This window comes from Penicillium psychrofluorescens (genome assembly GCF_964197705.1).
Source record: "Penicillium psychrofluorescens genome assembly, chromosome: 3".
Classification (NCBI taxonomy): Eukaryota; Fungi; Ascomycota; class Eurotiomycetes; order Eurotiales; family Aspergillaceae; genus Penicillium; species Penicillium psychrofluorescens.
In genome coordinates this window covers 1793263-1812948 of record NC_133441.1, presented here as the reverse complement: position 1 = coordinate 1812948, position 19686 = coordinate 1793263, and the positions used below count along the sequence as shown (strand labels likewise).

At 51.7% G+C, this 19686-nt stretch overlaps 4 protein-coding genes across 4 annotated transcripts; 2 read left to right on the top strand and 2 right to left on the bottom strand.

Annotated features, from left to right (window-relative positions):
• Positions 1-1350: 1350 nt before the first annotated feature.
• PFLUO_LOCUS4808 (uncharacterized protein) lies at positions 1351-2691 on the bottom strand (the record flags this gene model as incomplete). The annotated part of the gene is made up of 1 exon (XM_073782194.1): positions 1351-2691. The coding sequence occupies one exon, from the start codon at positions 2689-2691 to the stop codon at positions 1351-1353; it is 1341 nt and encodes a 446-aa protein (XP_073638874.1).
• A 3500-nt stretch (positions 2692-6191) lies between these two features.
• On the bottom strand, positions 6192-9229 carry PFLUO_LOCUS4807 (MCM DNA helicase complex subunit mcm6; the record flags this gene model as incomplete). The annotated part of the gene is made up of 4 exons (XM_073782193.1): positions 6192-6308; positions 6364-7356; positions 7415-7550; positions 7605-9229. 4 exons carry the CDS (start codon positions 9227-9229, stop codon positions 6192-6194), a joined length of 2871 nt encoding a protein of 956 aa, XP_073638873.1.
• Positions 9230-11192: 1963 nt separating this feature from the next.
• PFLUO_LOCUS4806 (uncharacterized protein) lies at positions 11193-12868 on the top strand (the record flags this gene model as incomplete). Its single annotated transcript, XM_073782192.1, has 3 exons — positions 11193-11265; positions 11340-11641; positions 11705-12868. The coding sequence occupies 3 exons, from the start codon at positions 11193-11195 to the stop codon at positions 12866-12868; spliced, it is 1539 nt and encodes a 512-aa protein (XP_073638872.1).
• A 1483-nt stretch (positions 12869-14351) lies between these two features.
• On the top strand, positions 14352-17218 carry PFLUO_LOCUS4805 (phosphate metabolism protein 7; the record flags this gene model as incomplete). The annotated part of the gene is made up of 4 exons (XM_073782191.1): positions 14352-14393; positions 14448-14910; positions 14965-15900; positions 15957-17218. 4 exons carry the CDS (start codon positions 14352-14354, stop codon positions 17216-17218), a joined length of 2703 nt encoding a protein of 900 aa, XP_073638871.1.
• Between the last annotated feature and the right edge of the window lie 2468 nt (positions 17219-19686).

Sequence of the window (19686 nt, the reverse complement as noted above, 5' to 3'; positions counted from 1 at the left end):
TCAATTATATCAGGAATCAACGTTCTAGCATGGCAATAAAACACCCGGCCAAGGTCCACGTTTTCCCGGTGAATATCAGTGATCAATCCCTCCGGCCTTTCAAGGGGTGTCCACTGGCTTCCTAATGCGAAGGCTGCCATTGCGAGACACACGAAGCTCGGGTCGCATCTTAAGGGTGAGTTTGAGTCAGTGTACAGTTGATCGATTTCTGTCAGAAACTGGGACTGATCAAAATAGAAAAGCGCGTCTGTGGCATGCTTGATGAAGACGGACAGTAAGAAGTTGGCCACAGGCCGTGGAGGGAAAGCCTCTACGACAAGACGAAGACGTGCCAATTCTGACGGATGAAGTGCTTTTGGACAAGTCATATGCTTTGATAAATGAGTCGATCGAGTCTTCTATTCGGAATAAGAGGATAACTTACTGCCTGCAGAGCCACCATGTTCTGTTCTTCTGGTGTAGTATGCGAGTCGAGTGAGAATGCTTCTCGAAGGCGACAAAAAATGTTAGGCCATGGCACCCTTGTTGTTTGGTCTACAATGACGTGTTTGGCAAGCTTTTGTGATAATGCCGACGCTGGGGAGAATACTTCTGGACTTTCGATGGATATGTTTTCCTCGGGTGCCTCTCTCACATGGTTGTGGGAGGCGGATATGCCATTCTCAGTTTGTGCAGACGATAGCGACTCTTCATGGAATGACGGTGATCTTTCTCTGCTCTTGTGTCAGAAGTTGGGCCTTGTTCATCTCACCGGACAAATATACTTCTCAAATCTGCAGCTTAGGTTGCTTGCGGAGCATCGCTGGCATTTGCCGGGGGTCGACTCCACACACTTGCTCTTGCGTGCCTTGCAGCGACCGCACCTGAATTATGCCGTTAGTCAATCCTTCTCTCTTTAATTTAGCGGCATGCATACGCGCGAGGCGCCCTCTTACGATTCTCTTCAGTGACGCGCCGTCGGCGTCTCCTCCGAATTGCAGCAGGCGAGTCCATCGCTGCGGCACTGTGAAAAAGGGATACCCCAGCCGGCATGCGGGGAGGAAGTTAGCCGTGATATTCTGTCGGGAATCTGTCCGAATAAGCTTCAGAGATAAGCCCTGGAGGAGAAGTGGGGAATGGACTGACCCCTTTACCGAGGAGAGTCGGCTATCTGCCTCCGCCAGAGGTATAATTTTGATATTGTTGAGTAATGCCCTTTTTATGAAACATTAATTACGAAAAAGAAAATTCGAGTTAGCAGTGGTTGAAGGGTCGCAAAATATATAATTGTCAAGTAACTATTATATCTGGCTCTTACAATGGTGAGGCTTTTCACGCTCTATCAATAAGTCATCCATTGTGCTCAGACACCTATACCCTCACCGGAATATCTGCATCCTCAGGAAGCGCATTCCACCGACTTCTATAAACGCGGCCATCTTTCATCACCCCAAGAACATGTTCTTCAGGCCGATCAAAAACAGTCACATCCTCCAGAGGGTTTCCATTTAGTATCACTACATCAGCGATAAACCCTTCTTTGAGCTGGCCAATGGAGCCCTCCCAGCCCATCATCTTGGCTGGGTTCACAGTGGCACTGCGTAGGACCTCTAGCGGAGAGAGAATGTGAGAACGTAGTGCAAACTCATGCGTCTGAGCAGAGCCCAATGGGCCTAGCAGGTCGGAGCCATAGCACATAGTGACTCCAGCCTCAGAAGCGATTTTCAATGCCTCCAGTCCAGATTTAAGCACCTGTGAGTTCTTGCTTTGCGACTCTGGGGGCAAATAGCCCTTCCAGCGATCTGAGGCCATCTGAGCATATGCGATAAGCGTTGGGGTCAGGTAGACACCCTTCTCCGCCATGAGACGCGCAGTGGGTGGGTCGACAAAGTTGCCATGTTCGATTCCCCGGACACCATTGTCAATGCAGTGTCGGATAGCCTTAACGGTGTATGCATGGGCAGTCACAAACGTCCCAGCATTGCTTGCACACTCGACCATGGCCTGGATCTCGGCAGCGGTGAATTGGAGGTGCTCCAGCTTGTCGGTTGGAGACGCTACACCCCCGGATCCCATGATCTTGATAAAATTTGCACCACAGCGGATTTCTTCGCGTACAGCAGCCATGCACTCAGGCACACCGTTACACAAACGACCCAAGTGATTGTTACTATGCAGGCCGCCACAACACTCGGTTGGTTCGTGCGAACCGCGGAGATCTCCGTGCCCACCAAATTGAGAAAGAGCATGTCCGGAAATAAAAACACGAGGACCTGGAAAGACACCATCTTCAATGGCTTCTTTCAAGGCGAGTTGAGCACCGCCGCAGTCACGGATACTGGTAAAACCGCGGTGAAGCATCTGGGCAGCAGAATAAGGCTGTCGCAAGAGATGTACATCATTAGGATTGCCAAAGGCCTTGGAAAGATCGCCAAATCCTGGAACAGCACATAGGTGAACATGGGCATCAAAAAGACCGGGGCAGAGATACCGGCCCTGACAGTCCACAATTGTGAGATCTGTCGGCAGGGGCTCAGGGACTGTCTGGGAGATGGAATGGATTTTTCCCTGGCGTGTTGTGAGGGATGCGCTTTTCGAAATCGTGCCCGCCTGCACGTCGACAATGTTGGCGTTGGTGAACAGATAACCCTGCGGAGCCGGGCGAAGCCAGGGCTTAACGTCGGAGCCAGGAACCTGGCTGCGTTGGGTCATTTTCAGAATTACTATGGCACCAAAAATTTTAACGATATTGCAAAAGAGATAATTTGAGTTCCTATGCGATTTAAAACAGGCTAATCGCCAGCTCCTGTCGCCCGCCCCCCCCCCCCCCATAAGGGCGGCAATCTGCCCAGCCACATTACCGATACGGTCGCCCTATCCGATGGCCTCACGTCGGGTGAATGTACACATTCCCCACCTGCCTGATCAACGAAGCCTATCTTTGCCCAATAAAGATATCTCCATGACCTGTGCGCGGGGAGATTTGGGAGTGCCGATTATAACAATAGAGTCTCCACCCCTGTGATGCCGCTGTGCTCTTTCCTTCTCCTAGCTCTCTCCCTAGACACCCAATTTAGCCTCTGGTTAGAAAACCCTTCCCCGATCATTGGCGTCCATATCTCAATCCGATGGAGGAAACAAAGAGCCCCGTGTCAAATGACGATGGCCAAAATGCGGCCGGTGAGATCCTCGACTTCAGTGAGGGATACACCCCAGCGGAAGAGAAAACAGTCTTGCGGAAAATTGATATGGTTATTTTGCCATTTGTGAGAGCCCAAAACAAAGCTTTTTGCAAAATTTGATGCTTTTGCTGATCGCATACACCACAAGATGTGTTTCGTCTTCTTTCTGCAGTATCTTGACAAGCAAAGTCTCAGTTACGCCGCAGTATTTGGTCTGATGGAGGACCTTGACATGACGAGCTCGCAATATTCCTGGTGCACCTCAATCTTCTATGTCGGCCAACTAATTTCCGAATATCCCTTTATTTACCTCATGAGCCGGCTTCCCCTGACAAAATTTGTCGGGTCTACGGTGTATGATTGTCTCTTCTTCGTAAAATCATTTCTCGCTAACAAGGGTTGAATAGCATTATTTGGGGAATCATCTGCATGTGCCTTGCTGCACCGAAGAGTTATGCCGGCTTTGCTGCTGTGCGATTTTTACTCGGCTTTAGTGAGGGTGCTGTATCTCCTTCCTTCGTGACTATCACGTCTATCTGGTACCGTAAGAAAGAACATACTGTTCGCACCGCTCTTTGGATTAGTATGAATGGTCTTGCCCAGGTAATTGGCTGCTTGGTCATGTACGGGATTGGCAAAAATACATCGCTATCAATTCAGCCATGGCGAGTGTTGTTCATCATCTGTGGTGCGCTGACTGTCGTCGCTGGAATTGGGTTTTTTATTCTGGTTCCCAGTGGGCCCAAGGATGCCTGGTTCCTGAACGCACGCGAGAAAGAAGTGTTATCTCTCCGCATGGCCGAAGATCGTGACGGTGGCGACAAAACTTCCTTTTCGGTATCTCAACTGAAGGAGACACTGTTGGATCCAAAAGCGTGGTCCGTCTTCTGGTTCGGTGTGTTGGTGACCATGCAGTCCCCAGTGCTGACCTTTGCAACGCTTGTCATCGAGTCAATTGGCTATGGTAAGCTTGACACGATGTTGTACACTGCCCCGTCAGGTGCTGTTCAGATTGCACTTTTATGGATCGGTACCGCGCTGGTCTTTTTCTTTCCCCGACAGCGGACCCTTGTCGTTCTAGCACTCATAGTGCCCCCCTTTATTGGCTGTATATTCCTCCTGAAGCTCACTGTGACCGCTGAATGGGGTCTGATCGTCGCCGCCTGGCTGGTAAGTTGTTATTGCTGGCTCGAAAAAATGCATATATTGACTTTCACCGTACAGTCCTCTTGCATTACAGCTTCTATGTCGATTCTTCTCTCACTCGCTGCGTCAAATGTCAAGGGTAATACCAAACGTGCTACTGTCAATACCATGTTCTTCATCGGCTACTGCGCTGGCTGTATAGGGTCCCCCCAGCTATGGACCCACAACCCTCGGTATACCGAAGGTGTGATCACTGGCATTGTAACTTGGTGTCTACTTTTTGTGACGGTGATTATTTATCGCTTTCTATGCATGCATGATAATAAAAAGCGAGATGTTGATGCCAATGCAATTGTCGAGGGCACCACGAGGCGGGAAGTTGCACTTGACGAGAACGGATTGCCGAAGGCTGATCTAACAGACAAGGAGGATCGACATTTCCGATACTCATGGTAGGCGCGAGGATACTCTCGATTTTTACAAGTAACGCAGTCATTGCAGTATCTGCTGAAGGTTGGTATATACTGTTGAATGTTCTACAGAATACTTATGTGTGCATTTCCAAAGACACTTAGTGCATCAAAAGTGCTAGATAAGCCAGTCCAATGTGTAGTGTGGATCTAACTTGAAATTTCACTCGCTCTATCTGTTTGAAGTAGTCGGTTATGACTATTTAAAGTCACCAGATAGAATCTAGTTTCAGTTATCAGCTGAGACGACAATTTGTCCAAAGCCGACTACAAATCCGGAAATAACAAAGCAGGCCAATGTCTTGCTATCGATTCCAAAGTCTGACATCATCAAGTTGACGGCAGGCGTGATGGCGCGTGGTGTCAAAGGTCGTTGGATAATGCAATATAGGAGCAATTCTTTTTCTCTTCTTTTTTCCGTGGATTCGTAAATGTATCGCGATGCACCGCATGCAGATCATAGGGAATGGGAAACGAAAAGAATTAGGGTTAAGCATGCATCAATTGCACAAAACAAGGCTTCCAACATGTTAGTTCTATATTAGACTCTAGAGATAAAACAGAAATGTAGTAAAATCGATCACGGCAGACAGCCACAAACTACTGATTTGTTTCGAAGAGACCCCCATGTTAGTCGGCTTGGGTGATGAGCTCGCCAAAATGGATGTTTGGTCCCATTTCGGACCAATTGAGTCTTAGCCTTAGCAAAGCCCATGCATTTATCTTGATAGTGTGGTCCATGTAGAGGTTATGGAAAAATTGCTACTATATATTAGCTGCGAGATGATCAAAGTGAAATCTAAAGGTGGCAGACATAAACTGACCGACCACCCACGAGGTGAGATATAAAGGAACAGTAGTATCGGAGAGAATGGCCGTGCAGTTATTGTTTCTGTTTTTGACAGCAATACACTGCACCAGTGCAATGTCAAACAATGCACTCTTCTGGTTGACACTTGCCAAGGTGGCTTCTGGAGCCGCAGATATATATTCCTGGGACGGAATGCTGGAATCATTATCGTCGCACATCCTCGTCAGCCGAAAGGGTGCATTTCGTAATGTTCTCTCCGAATTATCATCAGCCGGCCACGAAACCTGCACCTGGAAAGCCAGCAGTCGCTAGCTGATCGGAAAGTATTTAGTGACAATGACACCATCCGTAGTATGATGTATCGCTGGATAAATGGATTTAGCACTAAGTTTTGCCAGAACATCATCCACAAGACTACATAGGGACCTTTTTGTATCTTAAAATAAGTGTTAAATGGCAAATTATACATTCCGTATCCTATCAGAAAAGAAAAAATATCATTACTCAGAACCCCATGCTCCCTTCCTTGAAAAATAAATGCAACCTTTAAACCAACCCGGAAGACAAGATAGGAACCCAGGAAACAGAATACATGGTGTCACCTCACATCTCTTCGTAGACACAGTCTGGGTGCATGACGTAAAGGATCTTGTGCTGGTCCGCACTTGACTCTTCGGAATCCATGAGACCCGAGCCAGTGATACGCAACAGCAATTTGTCCTGCAGGAGTCGTCAGTTAGCATATCAGAAATGAAAAAGGGTCAAAGCAGCTCACCTTCACCATGCGCTTCAGGACCTTCGCGGTCAGACTACGCTCGGAGTCGTAATCTTCTTTCGTGTTCAGCCGATTTTCAATCTGCTCCAGGTACCAGAGCATAAGATCTTCTTGCTCGACACCCTCGCCCGAGTTCTGCTCATCTTCGTGAACACGCCGCAGGATCAGGTTCATGATCGCATTGAACTTGTCCCAAGTGATCTTCGTCTTCTGGCGTCTTTGCTGAGTCTGCTGCTGCTCTGCATCATCGCGCATGGGGCTGTCGCCGTCACGGTCACGATCTTGGTCGGCCATCTCCTGGTCTTCATCACCATTGGCTGCACGGGCAGGTGCTTCATCCTCGTCCACTTCGACGTCATCCTTCTCAACCGTCACAATACTCTGGCGAAGGAGATCGTAGGCCTCAACCACAAACTTGGGAATGACTTCCTCGACACAGTTGGCCTTGGCAACAGCCTCAGACAAGCGAATCAGGGACTCGAGCTGACGAACGGTGATGCGGTATGATGAGCGACCCATGCCTCCCTGCGCGTCATTGGCACGGAGCTCCTTGTACTTTTCGACTAAAAGGGCCTTGGCCTCGTCCGTGAAAACAGGGCGGAACGTCCGCGCAAACCGGATATAACGCTGCAGCTGCTCGGTGCTGAGCTCAGGCTCGACGGCGTCATCGCGATTCATGTGCACGTTAACAATGTGGTTGGCCAGGTTGCGGTCCACCGCCTCTTTGGGTTCATCGCGAATGACGAAGAACACATCGAAACGACTCATGATCGGAGCGCTGAAGTTCAAATTTTGACGCAGGGTTTGTTTTGGGTTGTATCGGCCGCCGACGGGGTTAGCGGCGGCAAGAATGGATGCGCGGGCATTGAGAGTGGTGTGAATGCCAGCTTTGGCAATAGAGATGGTCTGTTGCTCCATTGCTTCGTGAATGGCGACCTGATCGGCGATGTCCATCTTGTCAAATTCATCAATTGCACAAATGCCACCACCGTTCTATAAGAACATATCAGAAATTGAGATTTTGCAGAGGTGGTGAGAAAAGTCAACTTACTGCAAGCATCAGTGCACCTGCCTCGATGGTGAACTCTCCAGTCTCGGCATCCTTGACGACCGACGCAGTCAAACCAGCAGCCGACGAAGCCTTACCACTGGTGTATACCGCGCGAGGATGCAAAGAGCAAATGTATCTGAAAATAGTGCATTAGAATCCAACCATTCGAGAACGGTTCGGTATGACTTACTTCAAAAACTGACTCTTGCTGGTGGACGGGTCACCAACAATACAGACGTTGATATCACCACGCAGTTGCATGCTCTCCCGCTCCGTCCTTTTGCTGACACCACCAAGCAGCTGAAGGAGCAAGCCCTTCTTGATTTGCTTATGACCAAAGATCATGGGTGCGATCGAATCCACCAATCTGCTATAAATGCGGTCGGTATGGACCAGCTGTTTCAAGTCTTGGACTTCAGCGGGGGAGAGGTTTTGAAGGAACGCTTCCTGCGCATCCTCGCTCGGGATGTCAGATTCCTGAGTTTGGTTCAGAGAAGCCAGGATGTTGTCTGACTGGCCACTCAGCTGCTGCTCTGGCTTCTGCCCGGGAGTTGTGGTGTCCGGGGTCACCATGCAGGCAAGGAAAGCCAGTCGGTAGGTGAGGTCTCGAACACCCAGGGCTTTCAGACCGGACACTCCACCACCGCCGACCTCGGTGCTGCGGAAAGCGCCATTGTCGCGAACCGCTTCTGGGCGCACACCGGGCAGGCCTAGTTGACTCACGTCGGGGACCACGATCAGGGTACCCGTGAAAATGCACCGTTCACCGGCCTTGGCGCGGTCGACCATCTCACCACGGAGGATGATGTCCATGGTGCGCGGCATGCTACCGGTAGGGATTTCGTGGGACGATTCCTGAAGCTTCACTTTCTGCCAATCCACAAATGTACTTTTCCCGATATCCAGACGCCATCCAATGCGGTTACCGCAGGTTTTGTTCGGGCACTCGCTTGGCTCTGTGTATTTGAAGGTCTGCTCGACGTTCTGGACTATGGACCTGCAGCCCTCACAGATGAAAGTTCCCAGATACAATTCCGGTCGGATTTCAGAAGTTCGGGTGACCGTTCCCGAGACTGATAACAGCTTTCCGATCTGCGCCGTTCGAAGCTGCCGCAGACGGGAGACCAGGGGCAGGTTGTAGAAAGCCAGGGAAAACAGCCGGTCGGTCTGCTGGTGACGCGTCTTCTGGCGGATGCGCTGATCCAAATCCGATTTATCAGACACGTTCGCAAACGCGTTGGTATCGGAAGTGCTCGCCGCCGAAGAGGCGCTTCCGTTGAGGCGGTGGGAGAGGAAGTATTCCGGCTCGTATTTGGCAATCAGGTTGTGCAGAGCCTTGGTCAAGAAGGGCAGGAAGCGGTAGTACTGGCTGGCAATGGCGTCGGCCAAAATTGGGTTTGGGAGGGATGTCAGGTGAGTGAAGTCCACGTAAAGGGTTGACAGTTCGAATTTCTTCATCCCCTTGATCTGCGACACGTAATACTGCGGGCTCAGTCGCTGGGAGGATGTTGGGGGCGCGGAGGAGGATGGTTCTTCGATGAAGGTTTCGAGCAACTCCTCGAAGGCCTGCTGCACTTTCTCACCGGCCTCATCGATCACGGGTGGGGGACCGGCAGCATAGGGGTTTCGAAGACGATTGACCGTCGAGCTGCTGGCACCGACCACTTGGTCATCGGGGAAGGCATTCATATCACTCATGGGGCCATTGCTCTCGGAGCGGCGCGAACTGGGCAGATGGTCGGACTGAATATTATTCTGGCGGCCCGTGGCCGAGCCTAGCTCCGATTGGAGCACTGCATCGAAAAGGGAAGACATGGCGAGCAACCAGGAATCGGTCGCTGGTCCAGGAGGAAGTAAACAGGGATGGAGGGGGTTGATGGAAGGGAAGAGTGGATGATGGGCAGAGAAAAAAGGAAACACGCGTCGCGTGTTTGGCCCGCGTTCAGGACGTGTTAAGTGGTGGGGAACGAGCTAACCACTTTGGGGATTCCATACTGGATTGGATTGGATTGGATTCGGTCTCTCCCCACATTTTGAAAATACATCGAAGATTGAAGGCCCTAGGAGAGGACGGGGTATGGCTCGGGGTGCTCTGAGGATAGATATGCCGTTATTGGCAGGAGACAGGCAAGCAACCTGCGTCCTCGACCCGCTCCATTCCTCCCCGGATGATGTGGATAGACTTCAGGCTTCAACTTAGTCCAAAACAAGCAAATAAAAAAAAACGATACCTAGTACTCGTCCGGAAGTTAGTTCCCCTTCATTCTTATTGACTGGGAGATCGTTACTGTCCCCGAAGCATTCCGGAAGGGTCCTCGGGCCAAAGTCAAAGTCTTGCATTTCGTGGGGCCCCATCAGCGGGATAGCGTACAACTCCTTCTCCGTCATCCCTGAGGCGCCCGTGCCGTAGACGAACTGGCCTCGGAATGAGGGCGTCATATTTCCAAGCACAGAAGAAGCCATTTGCGATCTATGCCAATGATCATGGCCTGTTTGTTGACCTGCGCCAAGTCTTCTTGGCTCCCCATCCGTTTCTTATGGTCAAACTTATCAAGGCGCGCGTCGACATAAGTATGGATTGACCCACTGGCGCACTGCCCCCCTTTCGGTCGTCGGTATCGTACATAGGTCGACTTTTGTATCTGCGAGATGGGACTTTGTAGATCCACCTTCGATCCTTTCTCCAACTCTCCGGCAAGGGTCTTCTGTAGATCCTCGAATCTAAACCATAGGGCGGGTCACAGCTTCGATAGGCCCCACCAGCAAGTTGTAGTGACTCTACGAGAACCGTGGTGAGTGGGAGGGGGGCTAGCTCCATATCTAGATAAAGCGGTCGAGGCGTCGGTGGGGAGTAGAAAAAGGGAAGAGGAAGAAGTGGAGGGAGAGGGATTTCCTACTAGAAGGCAGCAGCTAGCAGGCATTCACCCGAAAGAACCTAATATCGATATATCGTGAATACTGCCGAATACTCGTCCAGCCACCTTTGGATGCGCCGGATGTCATCATCGCCGTTGTTTAATTTTTGGCGTTACGTAAGGCCGGCCGTGCCGCATCCCCAAATTGGAGAATGGCAAAACGGCAGATTCCTCGGATCAGCACGATTGATGCTTTCGTTCCAGCATGCTGCCCACTTGCATATCCCGGTTTGAGTACAGTAGGTAGTTAGGAAGTTAATTAGTCGATTCAAGGTGAGTATTCACGAGTCCCTGCATACGGCCGAATTTGGTCGCCTGAATGCTGCCGCTCCAAGTTCTTGTGGACGGGTCTCTGGCGCCGGCCCACTGAGATCCCCGAATGGGTCCTTCACTCACTCAGGTCACATACCCCGACTTAAGCTTGAACTCTCCTAGACGGCGCACTAAACCTCCTATCTACTACACACCTGGCAGGCAGACTCTAAATTCTACACATCTCCAGAGCCCCTAGGCAAGTTGGACTCCGCGACTGCCAGCTTATTCCCCTTTCGGGGATCTCTCGGGGATCATCTTGATCATCTTTCCTTCTTGCAATTAGATTGTGAGTGTATACCCTTTTTTTCCCCTTCTTCTTCTTCTTCTCCCCTTATCTCCCTCATCCCCAAAACTGCCTCCCCACTGTGCGTACGAACTACCCGTCTAATTCCACTCTGGGCTGGCACAGATTCCGAGCCTGAGATGATTCTATTCAAATTCCGAGTCCCTGGCTGGAGGAATTCTGGTGACCGTCCGTGCGGCATGCATCTGTAGCAATCATCCATTGTGTCTACCAAGAAAGTGTCTTCTCTACTGTGCGGCACGAGATGTCCGAGAACGAGCGCAAGTTGGTCAAGGCGCCAGCATCTACACCCCGGCCGCAGGAGCCGGAATCTTCGGGTGAGTGATAGCCCCGCTATTGTAAAACTTGTATCAAACAGGCCAACTCATCGTGCGATCCGATCCAACTCTAGGTTCTTCTCATGATACTCCCGCAGCCTCCGGGAGATCCAGAAGGCGGCGGCGGGGGGCAGCGGAGACGAAACCGCCTCAAAATCGAGCCTTTTATTTCGTCGACTCGAATTCCTCATCCAAGGAAAAACGAGCTCATGTGATGCACCACCATGTCCAGGAGAAACGCAAACAACGCAAAATGTCTCATGAGACACTGGCAGTCGAAGAAGATGTGTCAGAACAGACCGAAGTTGAAAGTCCAAATATAGTGGAGGCGGCCTCGATGAATGCACCCGACACTCCATCACAGGAGGAATATTCGGTATGGGAGTACAGGCACCGTGTGCAAAACCATAGTGGATGCTAACGTGGTACTTCGCAACAGCTCCAAATACGTTTCGCATCGGTGAAGCCACATCCTCACCCAACGGGGCCATCGAATTTAGGCTCACCCGTCACCATCCTCGATGCCTCTCGAAAAGATCCATTTTCAAGTCTGCCGATGGCCTATGACCGGGAGGATCTAGACTTGGCAGACTATTGGACGAGCAAGTTGTGCTACTGGTCCGGCCAAAACCCATATCTCAAGAACCAAATTTTCCGGACCGCTATGGGCCATCCCCTCTCGTTTCAGGCGGTGATCCTAGCATACTGTGCGCGATGGAAAGCGCAGCTATACGGTCTGTCCGATAGCAAGGAAATCCAGCGCCATGTCGGGCAGGCCAAAAAATTAATCGAAGATGCCGCCGCCACGGGCTCCACGCAGGTGAAGGAAGATGACCTGGTCATGGCCATGGCCGGGATGGCTCTGCAGGAAGAGCGATTCGGGAGCAAGGAGGACGCTCAGAAATACGCCGACTGGGCCGTCCAAATCATGCGGCCGCGGACCGGAACCAACATGCCGGTGGAAGCTTTTTTACAATACGTGCGGTATATCATGACACCATCGCAAAGCACGACGATCGTCCCCGCCTCGTGGAGGTGGCTAGTGACCTTTCTCCGTGGCGCGGAAGAGCTGATGCGCAAGCACAGCGCGGCGGAGTACCTCACCCGCGTGCCTCCTCGACGCGAGGCCTTCCAAATGGAGAGTCCCCTATTCCCCCTACTCTCCAGCGGCCCGCGCCCCTCACAAGTCCCGCACGCGTCGCGCATGTACGTAGTCCGCGACGACCGGACGCAAGAAGTCAGCCGCACAGCGGCGCTCATCTACATCACCGCGGCGCTGTGGGATTTACAGGAATCGCCGGAAAACACCGGTCGGTTCCTGCGCTACCTGTGTACATTGGTGCGCGAACATCATCTCGACCAGTACCCGGCCTGCGAAACCCTGGTGTGGCTCCTGCTGGAGGAAGGGTGCGATTCCGATCTACGAGACCCGGAGCGTGGGTGGTCAACGGGGGAGCTGCTGAAGGCGCACAAGCAGCTTCGGCCGGACCTCCAGTTTCAGTTCAATGAGATTCTCATGAGCTTTTTGGCGCTGCGCTCGCCGATTCGTGGAATTGATGTTTTTGTAGAGGGATTGGAGGTGGGCACTGTTGGTCCGGTGTAGTTAAAAAATATATATCTCTGAATAGCTCTTAACATATCTTATAATTTCCATTCAGTATTCCATCCCGATTGTCAAATTGGAACCAACCCCTTACAAAGGACGCAGTCTACACCGTCTGGTTGCCCCTCTTCCCCTGGTCAATGCTCCAATGCAATATGAGATGAAAACGTCATCGACGACGGGGGGCGGCTTGGCAGGGTCCGGGGACCAGGACCAGCGGTAGGTGTGAGCGTCATGGATCGGCGATCCCATCGACGAGCGGAATACGAGGATCCAGGTACTCCGAAAGTATCGTGTCTCCAAGCCGCGTGCGGAGAGGTACCGGCTAGGTACTCAGGGCCATGGCCGATCGGCATCATCGATTTGGCTCCTGGTGCATATCGCAATTCGCTAGTGGTGTTGTTATTCTAGCATTCCCGAAACGCCATGGAGAACAAGAGACAAAACTTGCTTGCCCCGGTGGCGCAAAAATGCAATCTCCTGTTCGGTATGCGCGAAACCTCCCCACCATTATTCAGATGTTGTAGTTCCTCTCTCTGCCGAGGCAAAAAGATGGACCCAAAAAAAAAATAAAATTTGAGTGCCCATCACCACACAGGCCCATGGGCAGATCAGATCCTTAGTCAATAGCGCATCCACCTCGGCCCAACTAGGCGCGTGCTAGCGCTCCGATCTATTGGATCCAGCTCATCGGCATCGTGGGCGATCGTTCTTTCTGCTGCCTCTGCGTGATACCACATACCCTTTCCAAGGTTCGATAATCGGCCCCCGTCGATCCAGTAGTTCGTCCGGGTTTTTCTTCAGCTGCTAGTCGTAGCTACTACGATTCGCCAATGACTATCTCAAATCTCAAATCCCGAGGGCTCGTGCACCCCTGAATTCTTGGGCTAGTGTATCCCTTGCCGCCTTGCAACCCCTGTTTGCGCGGGTCCGCGTCATAGGGATCGGCGAGCTGGAGCTTTGGGCTGTGGCTGGGTGTGGCGGTGGTTTTTGTTCGGGATTGTCCGACTGGACTGGCGAGAGGGAGTGCCAGTAAGGAGGTCGACGCGTCGGACAGATTGTTGTGCTGTGGCACCTATCGCCAAAGACGGGGATCGCAGAGTCGCAATCAACACGCGAAGGAAGTGATGGAGTCATCGACCCCGAGATTGGTTACTCAAATCTTGGTTGATCCAGACTTGATCGATCACCACGCTAACCCCTAAGTGACCGTAGGTACGCACTAACTACCCCTGTTGGTTAGGGATTAAAAGATCGCCGATCGTATGGTAGCCAGATCTGCTGCCCCTCTGTTTAAGCTCGCTTTTTCTTCCCTTCTTTTCCTTCCTTGTTTTCCTCCCTTTTCTGTCCTTTCTTCTTTTCCTCTTTCTTCCCTCCCCCAACAATTCCCCATCCGACAACTCGTGCCTTTGACACACGTGCTTCTCGACTGCACATAACCCAGTGAAGCTCAAGGAATCTCAACACTTCCTTCTCCTTCACCATGGCGGACCACGCGAGTGGCTTCCACCAGCTGTTCGCTCGGGTATGTCGCGTCTCCTCTCTTCGATGATGGACGACAACTAACCAGCTCCTCCAGGAGAGCTCGCCGTCCTCCACGGGCGGCTCCGCCTCCGCGCTGCTGAGCACCTTGGTTCTCAATTTCGTCATCTTCGCGGTCATGGTGCTCCTGTTCGTGATCCTGCGTCGCAGCCAGCGCCGCACGTACGTGCCCCGTACCTACATCGGGTACCTGAAGCCCTGGCAGCGCACCCCTGAGTCGCCCACGGGTCTCTGGAACTGGATCACCAGCATGTACAAGCTGCCCGACACCTACGTCCTGCAGCACCACTCCATGGACGCGTACCTTCTGCTGCGCTTCCTCAAGCTCTCCTCCATGATCATGTTCGTCGGCTGCTGCATCACCTGGCCCATCCTGTTCCCCGTCAATGCGACCGCCCACGGCGAGGGAACCCAGCTGGATATTCTGAGTATCTCCCACATCGCGCAGACGGAGTATGCGCGGTACTACGCACACTGCTTCCTGGCCTGGATCTTTGTCGGTGAGTTGATCTGATCTGCATGCACGACTGGCCCCAATTGACGATCTATTCCAGGATTCATCTTCTTCACCATCACCCGGGAACACATTTTCTACATCAATCTGCGCCAGGCGTACTTTTTCTCGCCCGCCTATGCTAGCCGCATCTCCTCGCGCACGGTTCTCTTCACCACCGTGACTAAAGATTATCTGAACAAGGATAAGCTGCGTGCTATGTTCGGCCGCGACAAGGTCAAGAATGTCTGGCTGGCCACCGACACCAAGGAGCTGGAGGATAAGGTCAAGAAGCGCGACGACGCGGCCATGAAGCTCGAAGGCGCCGAGATCAAGCTGATCGTTCAGGCCAACAAGGCGCGCACCAAGGCTCTCCAGAAGCAGGCCTCGCCCGAGGAGGGTGCAAATGGTGTTCCTCAGCAGTTCGATGACGAGTCTGGCTCTCTTGCCGCTCGCTGGGTCGAGCCCAAGAAGCGTCCCACGCATCGCCTGAAGATGTTGATTGGAAAGAAGGTCGACACGATCAACTGGGCTCGGTCGGAGATTGAGCGCCTCACCCCGGAGATTGAGGAGCTGCAGGCCAAGCACCGCGCTGGAGATGTCAAGCTGGTTTCCTCGTGCTTTGTCGAGTTCTTCCGCCAGTCTGACGCCCAAGCTGCATACCAGTCCGTCGCCCACAACCTTCCCCTGCACATGTCCCCACGCTACATTGGCTTGGATCCTACCCAGGTCATCTGGGCGAATCTGCGCATCAGGTGGTATGAGCGCATCACTCGCCGCACTGCCACGATTGCCTTTATCACCGCCATGATTATCTTCTGGGCTATTCCCACTGCCTTCGTGGGCGCCATCTCGAACATCAACTCCCTGATCCAGAAGCTTCCCTGGTTGAGCTTCATTTTGAACTGCCCCAAGGTTATTCTCGGTCTGATTACTGGCATGCTGCCAGCGGTCCTGATGTCCGTTCTCATGGCCCTCGTGCCCATCATTCTTCGCTGTATGTTTGAAAACTGTTTTTTGGGGTTCATTGCAATTGCTAACTAACGCTCGCAGTGATGGCCAAGTGGGGCGGTGCTCCTACCCTGGCAGCGGTTGAGATGTCGGTTCAGAACTCGTTCTTCGCTTTCCAGGTCGTTCAGGTGTTCCTGGTCGTCACTTTCGCCTCCGCTGCGGCCAGTGTCGTTGAGAAGATCATCCAGCAGCCCACCGAGGCTGCCTCTCTGCTGGCGAGCAACCTTCCCAAGGCGTCCAACTTCTATATTTCGTACATCATTCTGCAGGGATTGTCCTTCAGCTCGGGCGCTCTGCTTCAGATTGTTGGTCTGATCCTTAGCAAGGTCCTTGGCAAGTTCCTTGACAAGACTCCTCGCAAGATGTACTCTCGCTGGTCTAACCTGGCTGGACTGGGATGGGGTACCATCTACCCTATCTTTACCCTGTTGACTGTTGTTGCCATCACCTACTCCTGCATTGCGCCGCTGGTCATGGGCTTCGGCTGCATCGGCCTCTATCTGTTCTACTTCGCCTACCGCTACAATCTGCTGTACGTGTCCAACGCTACCATCGATACCCAGGGACGCAGCTACACGCGCGGTCTGCAGCACATCACCGTGGGCGCCTACTTGCTTATGGGCTGTCTGATTGGCCTGTTTGCCATCGGCACCGGTGCGAACACCATGGCCGTTGGTCCCTTGATTCTGATGATCATCTTCTTCATCTTCATTATCTTGTACCATATCTCCCTCAACAGCGCCATGGAGCCGCTCCTCAACTACCTTCCCAAGAACATGGAACACGAGGAAGAAGCCCTCCTTTCCTTGGAGCGCACCAAACTGAGCCACTCGGTCGACGAGCAGTCGCAGTCCGATGACCTGGCTGCGCCCAGCGCCTCCGCCGAGGCCAACCGCGACAGCGGCGTCGGCAAAATGGACAATCTCGATTCAGCAGAAAAGGGCCTGACCCACACGTCGCTGCCTCCGGCGCACTCCAAGCCCAACTTCTTCACCAAGTGGCTCCGTCCGGACAAGTACACCGACTACGCGACCCTGCGCCGTCTGGTACCCGCCCCGCTCGACGTTGTGCCCTACACGGAGGAGGAGGAGCGCGACGCCTACTGCCACCCGTCCGTCACCTCGCAGGCCCCTCTGCTCTGGATCCCGAGCGACCCCGCGGGCATCAGCAAGCAGGAGGTCGCACATACCATGCGCGTCATCCCCATCACGGACGAGGATGCCTGGCTCGACGAGAAGAACAAGATTGCCTGGAACGAGGCCAAGGGCGAGCCGCCCATCTACGAGGAGAAGGTCACCTACTAGACTGGTCTTCTCTCCTTGGTCTTTGTTTCCCGTCTTGTGTCTGTCTATCTGTCTGCCTATCTGTCTCTATTGCAATCTATCCCTCGCTTAGGAGGGGATTGTGTTTGGTTTCTGGTCTACTTTGATACCCGGCCGGCCAGTCTCGTCTCGTCTGGGGACTGGCCGGCTCTAACTAACTAATCCCAGCCGATATGCGTGGTGGCCTGGGATCACCTGGTTGGAGATGTATTTCTCTGATGCTTTTTATTTATCCGTAATATGTGGTTGATTGATGTCCATGCTTCACGTCTGATAATGCTGTGGTGCGAAAATGTTGCCACTGCACTGGAGATTTTCCGCGCTTCATGACTTTCAAAATTGAATGGCAATTGTATTATATAAACTCCTTAAGTCCTTGTTCCTCTTCGTATTGTAGATGACAATGTAGCTACATTATCACAGATCAACAAAATGAGCAATTCCATAGAAGTAGCAACTGCTCCTGACAAGATCCAATTTCCTTGGTATTCACTCCATAGGAAAATAAGATGAGCTACATATGGCACTCAACTAAGAACCACCATCACTCAGTAGCTCTCTGCCTCTACACACGCCCGATTGGTCTGAAGAAGAAACCCCAGTGGCAGCACTACGCAGCAACCAATTACATGCAGCCCAACTCTTTTGGCACTCATATAAGATTCACCGCCAATCCCGCCCCCCCATTCCACCAGGACTCTCTGGCCTCATTACATAAAGTCGTAAACGAGGAGCGGCAGTCTGGGACGAAACAAGCTGCATCCAACAACGCAAAGACCAGGGAAGGGGGCTTCACAACAAGCTGTTTTGTGAATGTCAAGGAGGGGTGTAGAAAGACTAGTTAGTCGACGCGTAAACAGTGTCATCATCAGATTGCTGTATTCAATGGCCATTGGTGGAAAGCTCAGGGGTCGAGAGGAGGCAATTTGTTGTGTCGCGTTAGTGGCTCGGAGCCGTATTTTTTTTTTTTTTTTTTTCAGTAATATAGAATGTGTCTGGCCATAACTTAGATGAATCATACAGAACATCAAAATAATGAGTCAAGGTTGATTTACATGGACTGGTTGCATTGACCAGACTCCCCTATTCGTCCCCCAGTGGCTCATCTTACAACCATCATAACTGCTCCTTTTATGGCCATGGTCTCTTTACAGTTTGGCAGCACCTGCCGTAATTGAATTGGCCCTTGTAAAAAAAATATGGAGGATTCTCCAGTCTGTCCAAATTAGGAATCAAAGAGCGACCTGCCCTTCTGCAGCCACACAGAATGACGATCAGGGCCCGAAAAGTAGGTGTGCAGGGCTAGTCAATACCATTGTTTACATCTTGTAAGGAGTCTGGAGGGGTTTTACATACATTAGTATTCTTTGCTCTGCTGGTATTTGAATCCACTCACGGGCGTTTAATTTAGGATGTCGAAATGAGGAAGCATGGATCCGAAGAAACAGGGGTCATGTAGACCTGATGGGTAGACAGACACGCTGTGCCGTCCATAATACATGACAGTCCCTGCTAGTGAGGCGAGGAATCCATACATGCGTCATCGAGTCTTGAAAGTACCTCGTCTCTGGCTCCCTATAGGCCAGTGTGGGAGATGACTGCAGCTAGCCTTGCTGGTTGTCAGAATCCTGTAATAGGATGTTAGTCCACGCGATAGACGGGCCGCTGCCCCGCTGAAATGGGGGTGCCCAAGAGGCTTTCGCCCACACCGCTTGAACTTCCAGACGAATCTTCTTAGCGGCCATTATACTCCCGAAGTCGAGGGAATTGAGCGAGATAAACATCGATGCTTGTAGAACAGGCCGGCAGCCAACCCCGAATCTCTGGTAGTTCTAGTAACAGACGCTGTTTTGCAAAGGCCTGATATAGATCCCTAGGTGTCCGATTCTCCTCAAGATTCTAAACAAATGGCATGTGGGGAACTTACAGCAACGAAGGTTCTGTAAGATGTGATCTTGGGGTGATGGGGTTGGTCAAGATGACGAGAGGTAGTGGAAAGTGTGTATATACCTAAGCAGTTGGGAAAAGGAAGACGATTCAATTAAACTGGATGGTTGCACGGTTTCCTTCTACGAGCTTCTATAAGCGAAATGGCAAAATACACAAGCACAGAGAAAGAATGATGGACACAAGCATTTTTGAATTCATGGGGATATATCAGCTGGAAATACCTAGTACCTGGTTAAGGAACGAACCAAGTTGGAGAAAAACCTAGAGATAGAAGAAAAGAAAAAGATTTCAACGCCAACGCCATGCTCTCCGGGGTTCATAAGCAGATGCAAAGGACAGAAAGAAATGGATAGGGTAGTCCGGTGAAACACAGAAGAGATCAAACCCAGAGTGAAGTTAACATCACAAACGAGAAGAGGAACACGAGATATTGTAAAATGAATGGGAACTCTGCGCGTTGAAGTGTAAAAGACAGAACGAAAAGAGATCGAATCGAAGCT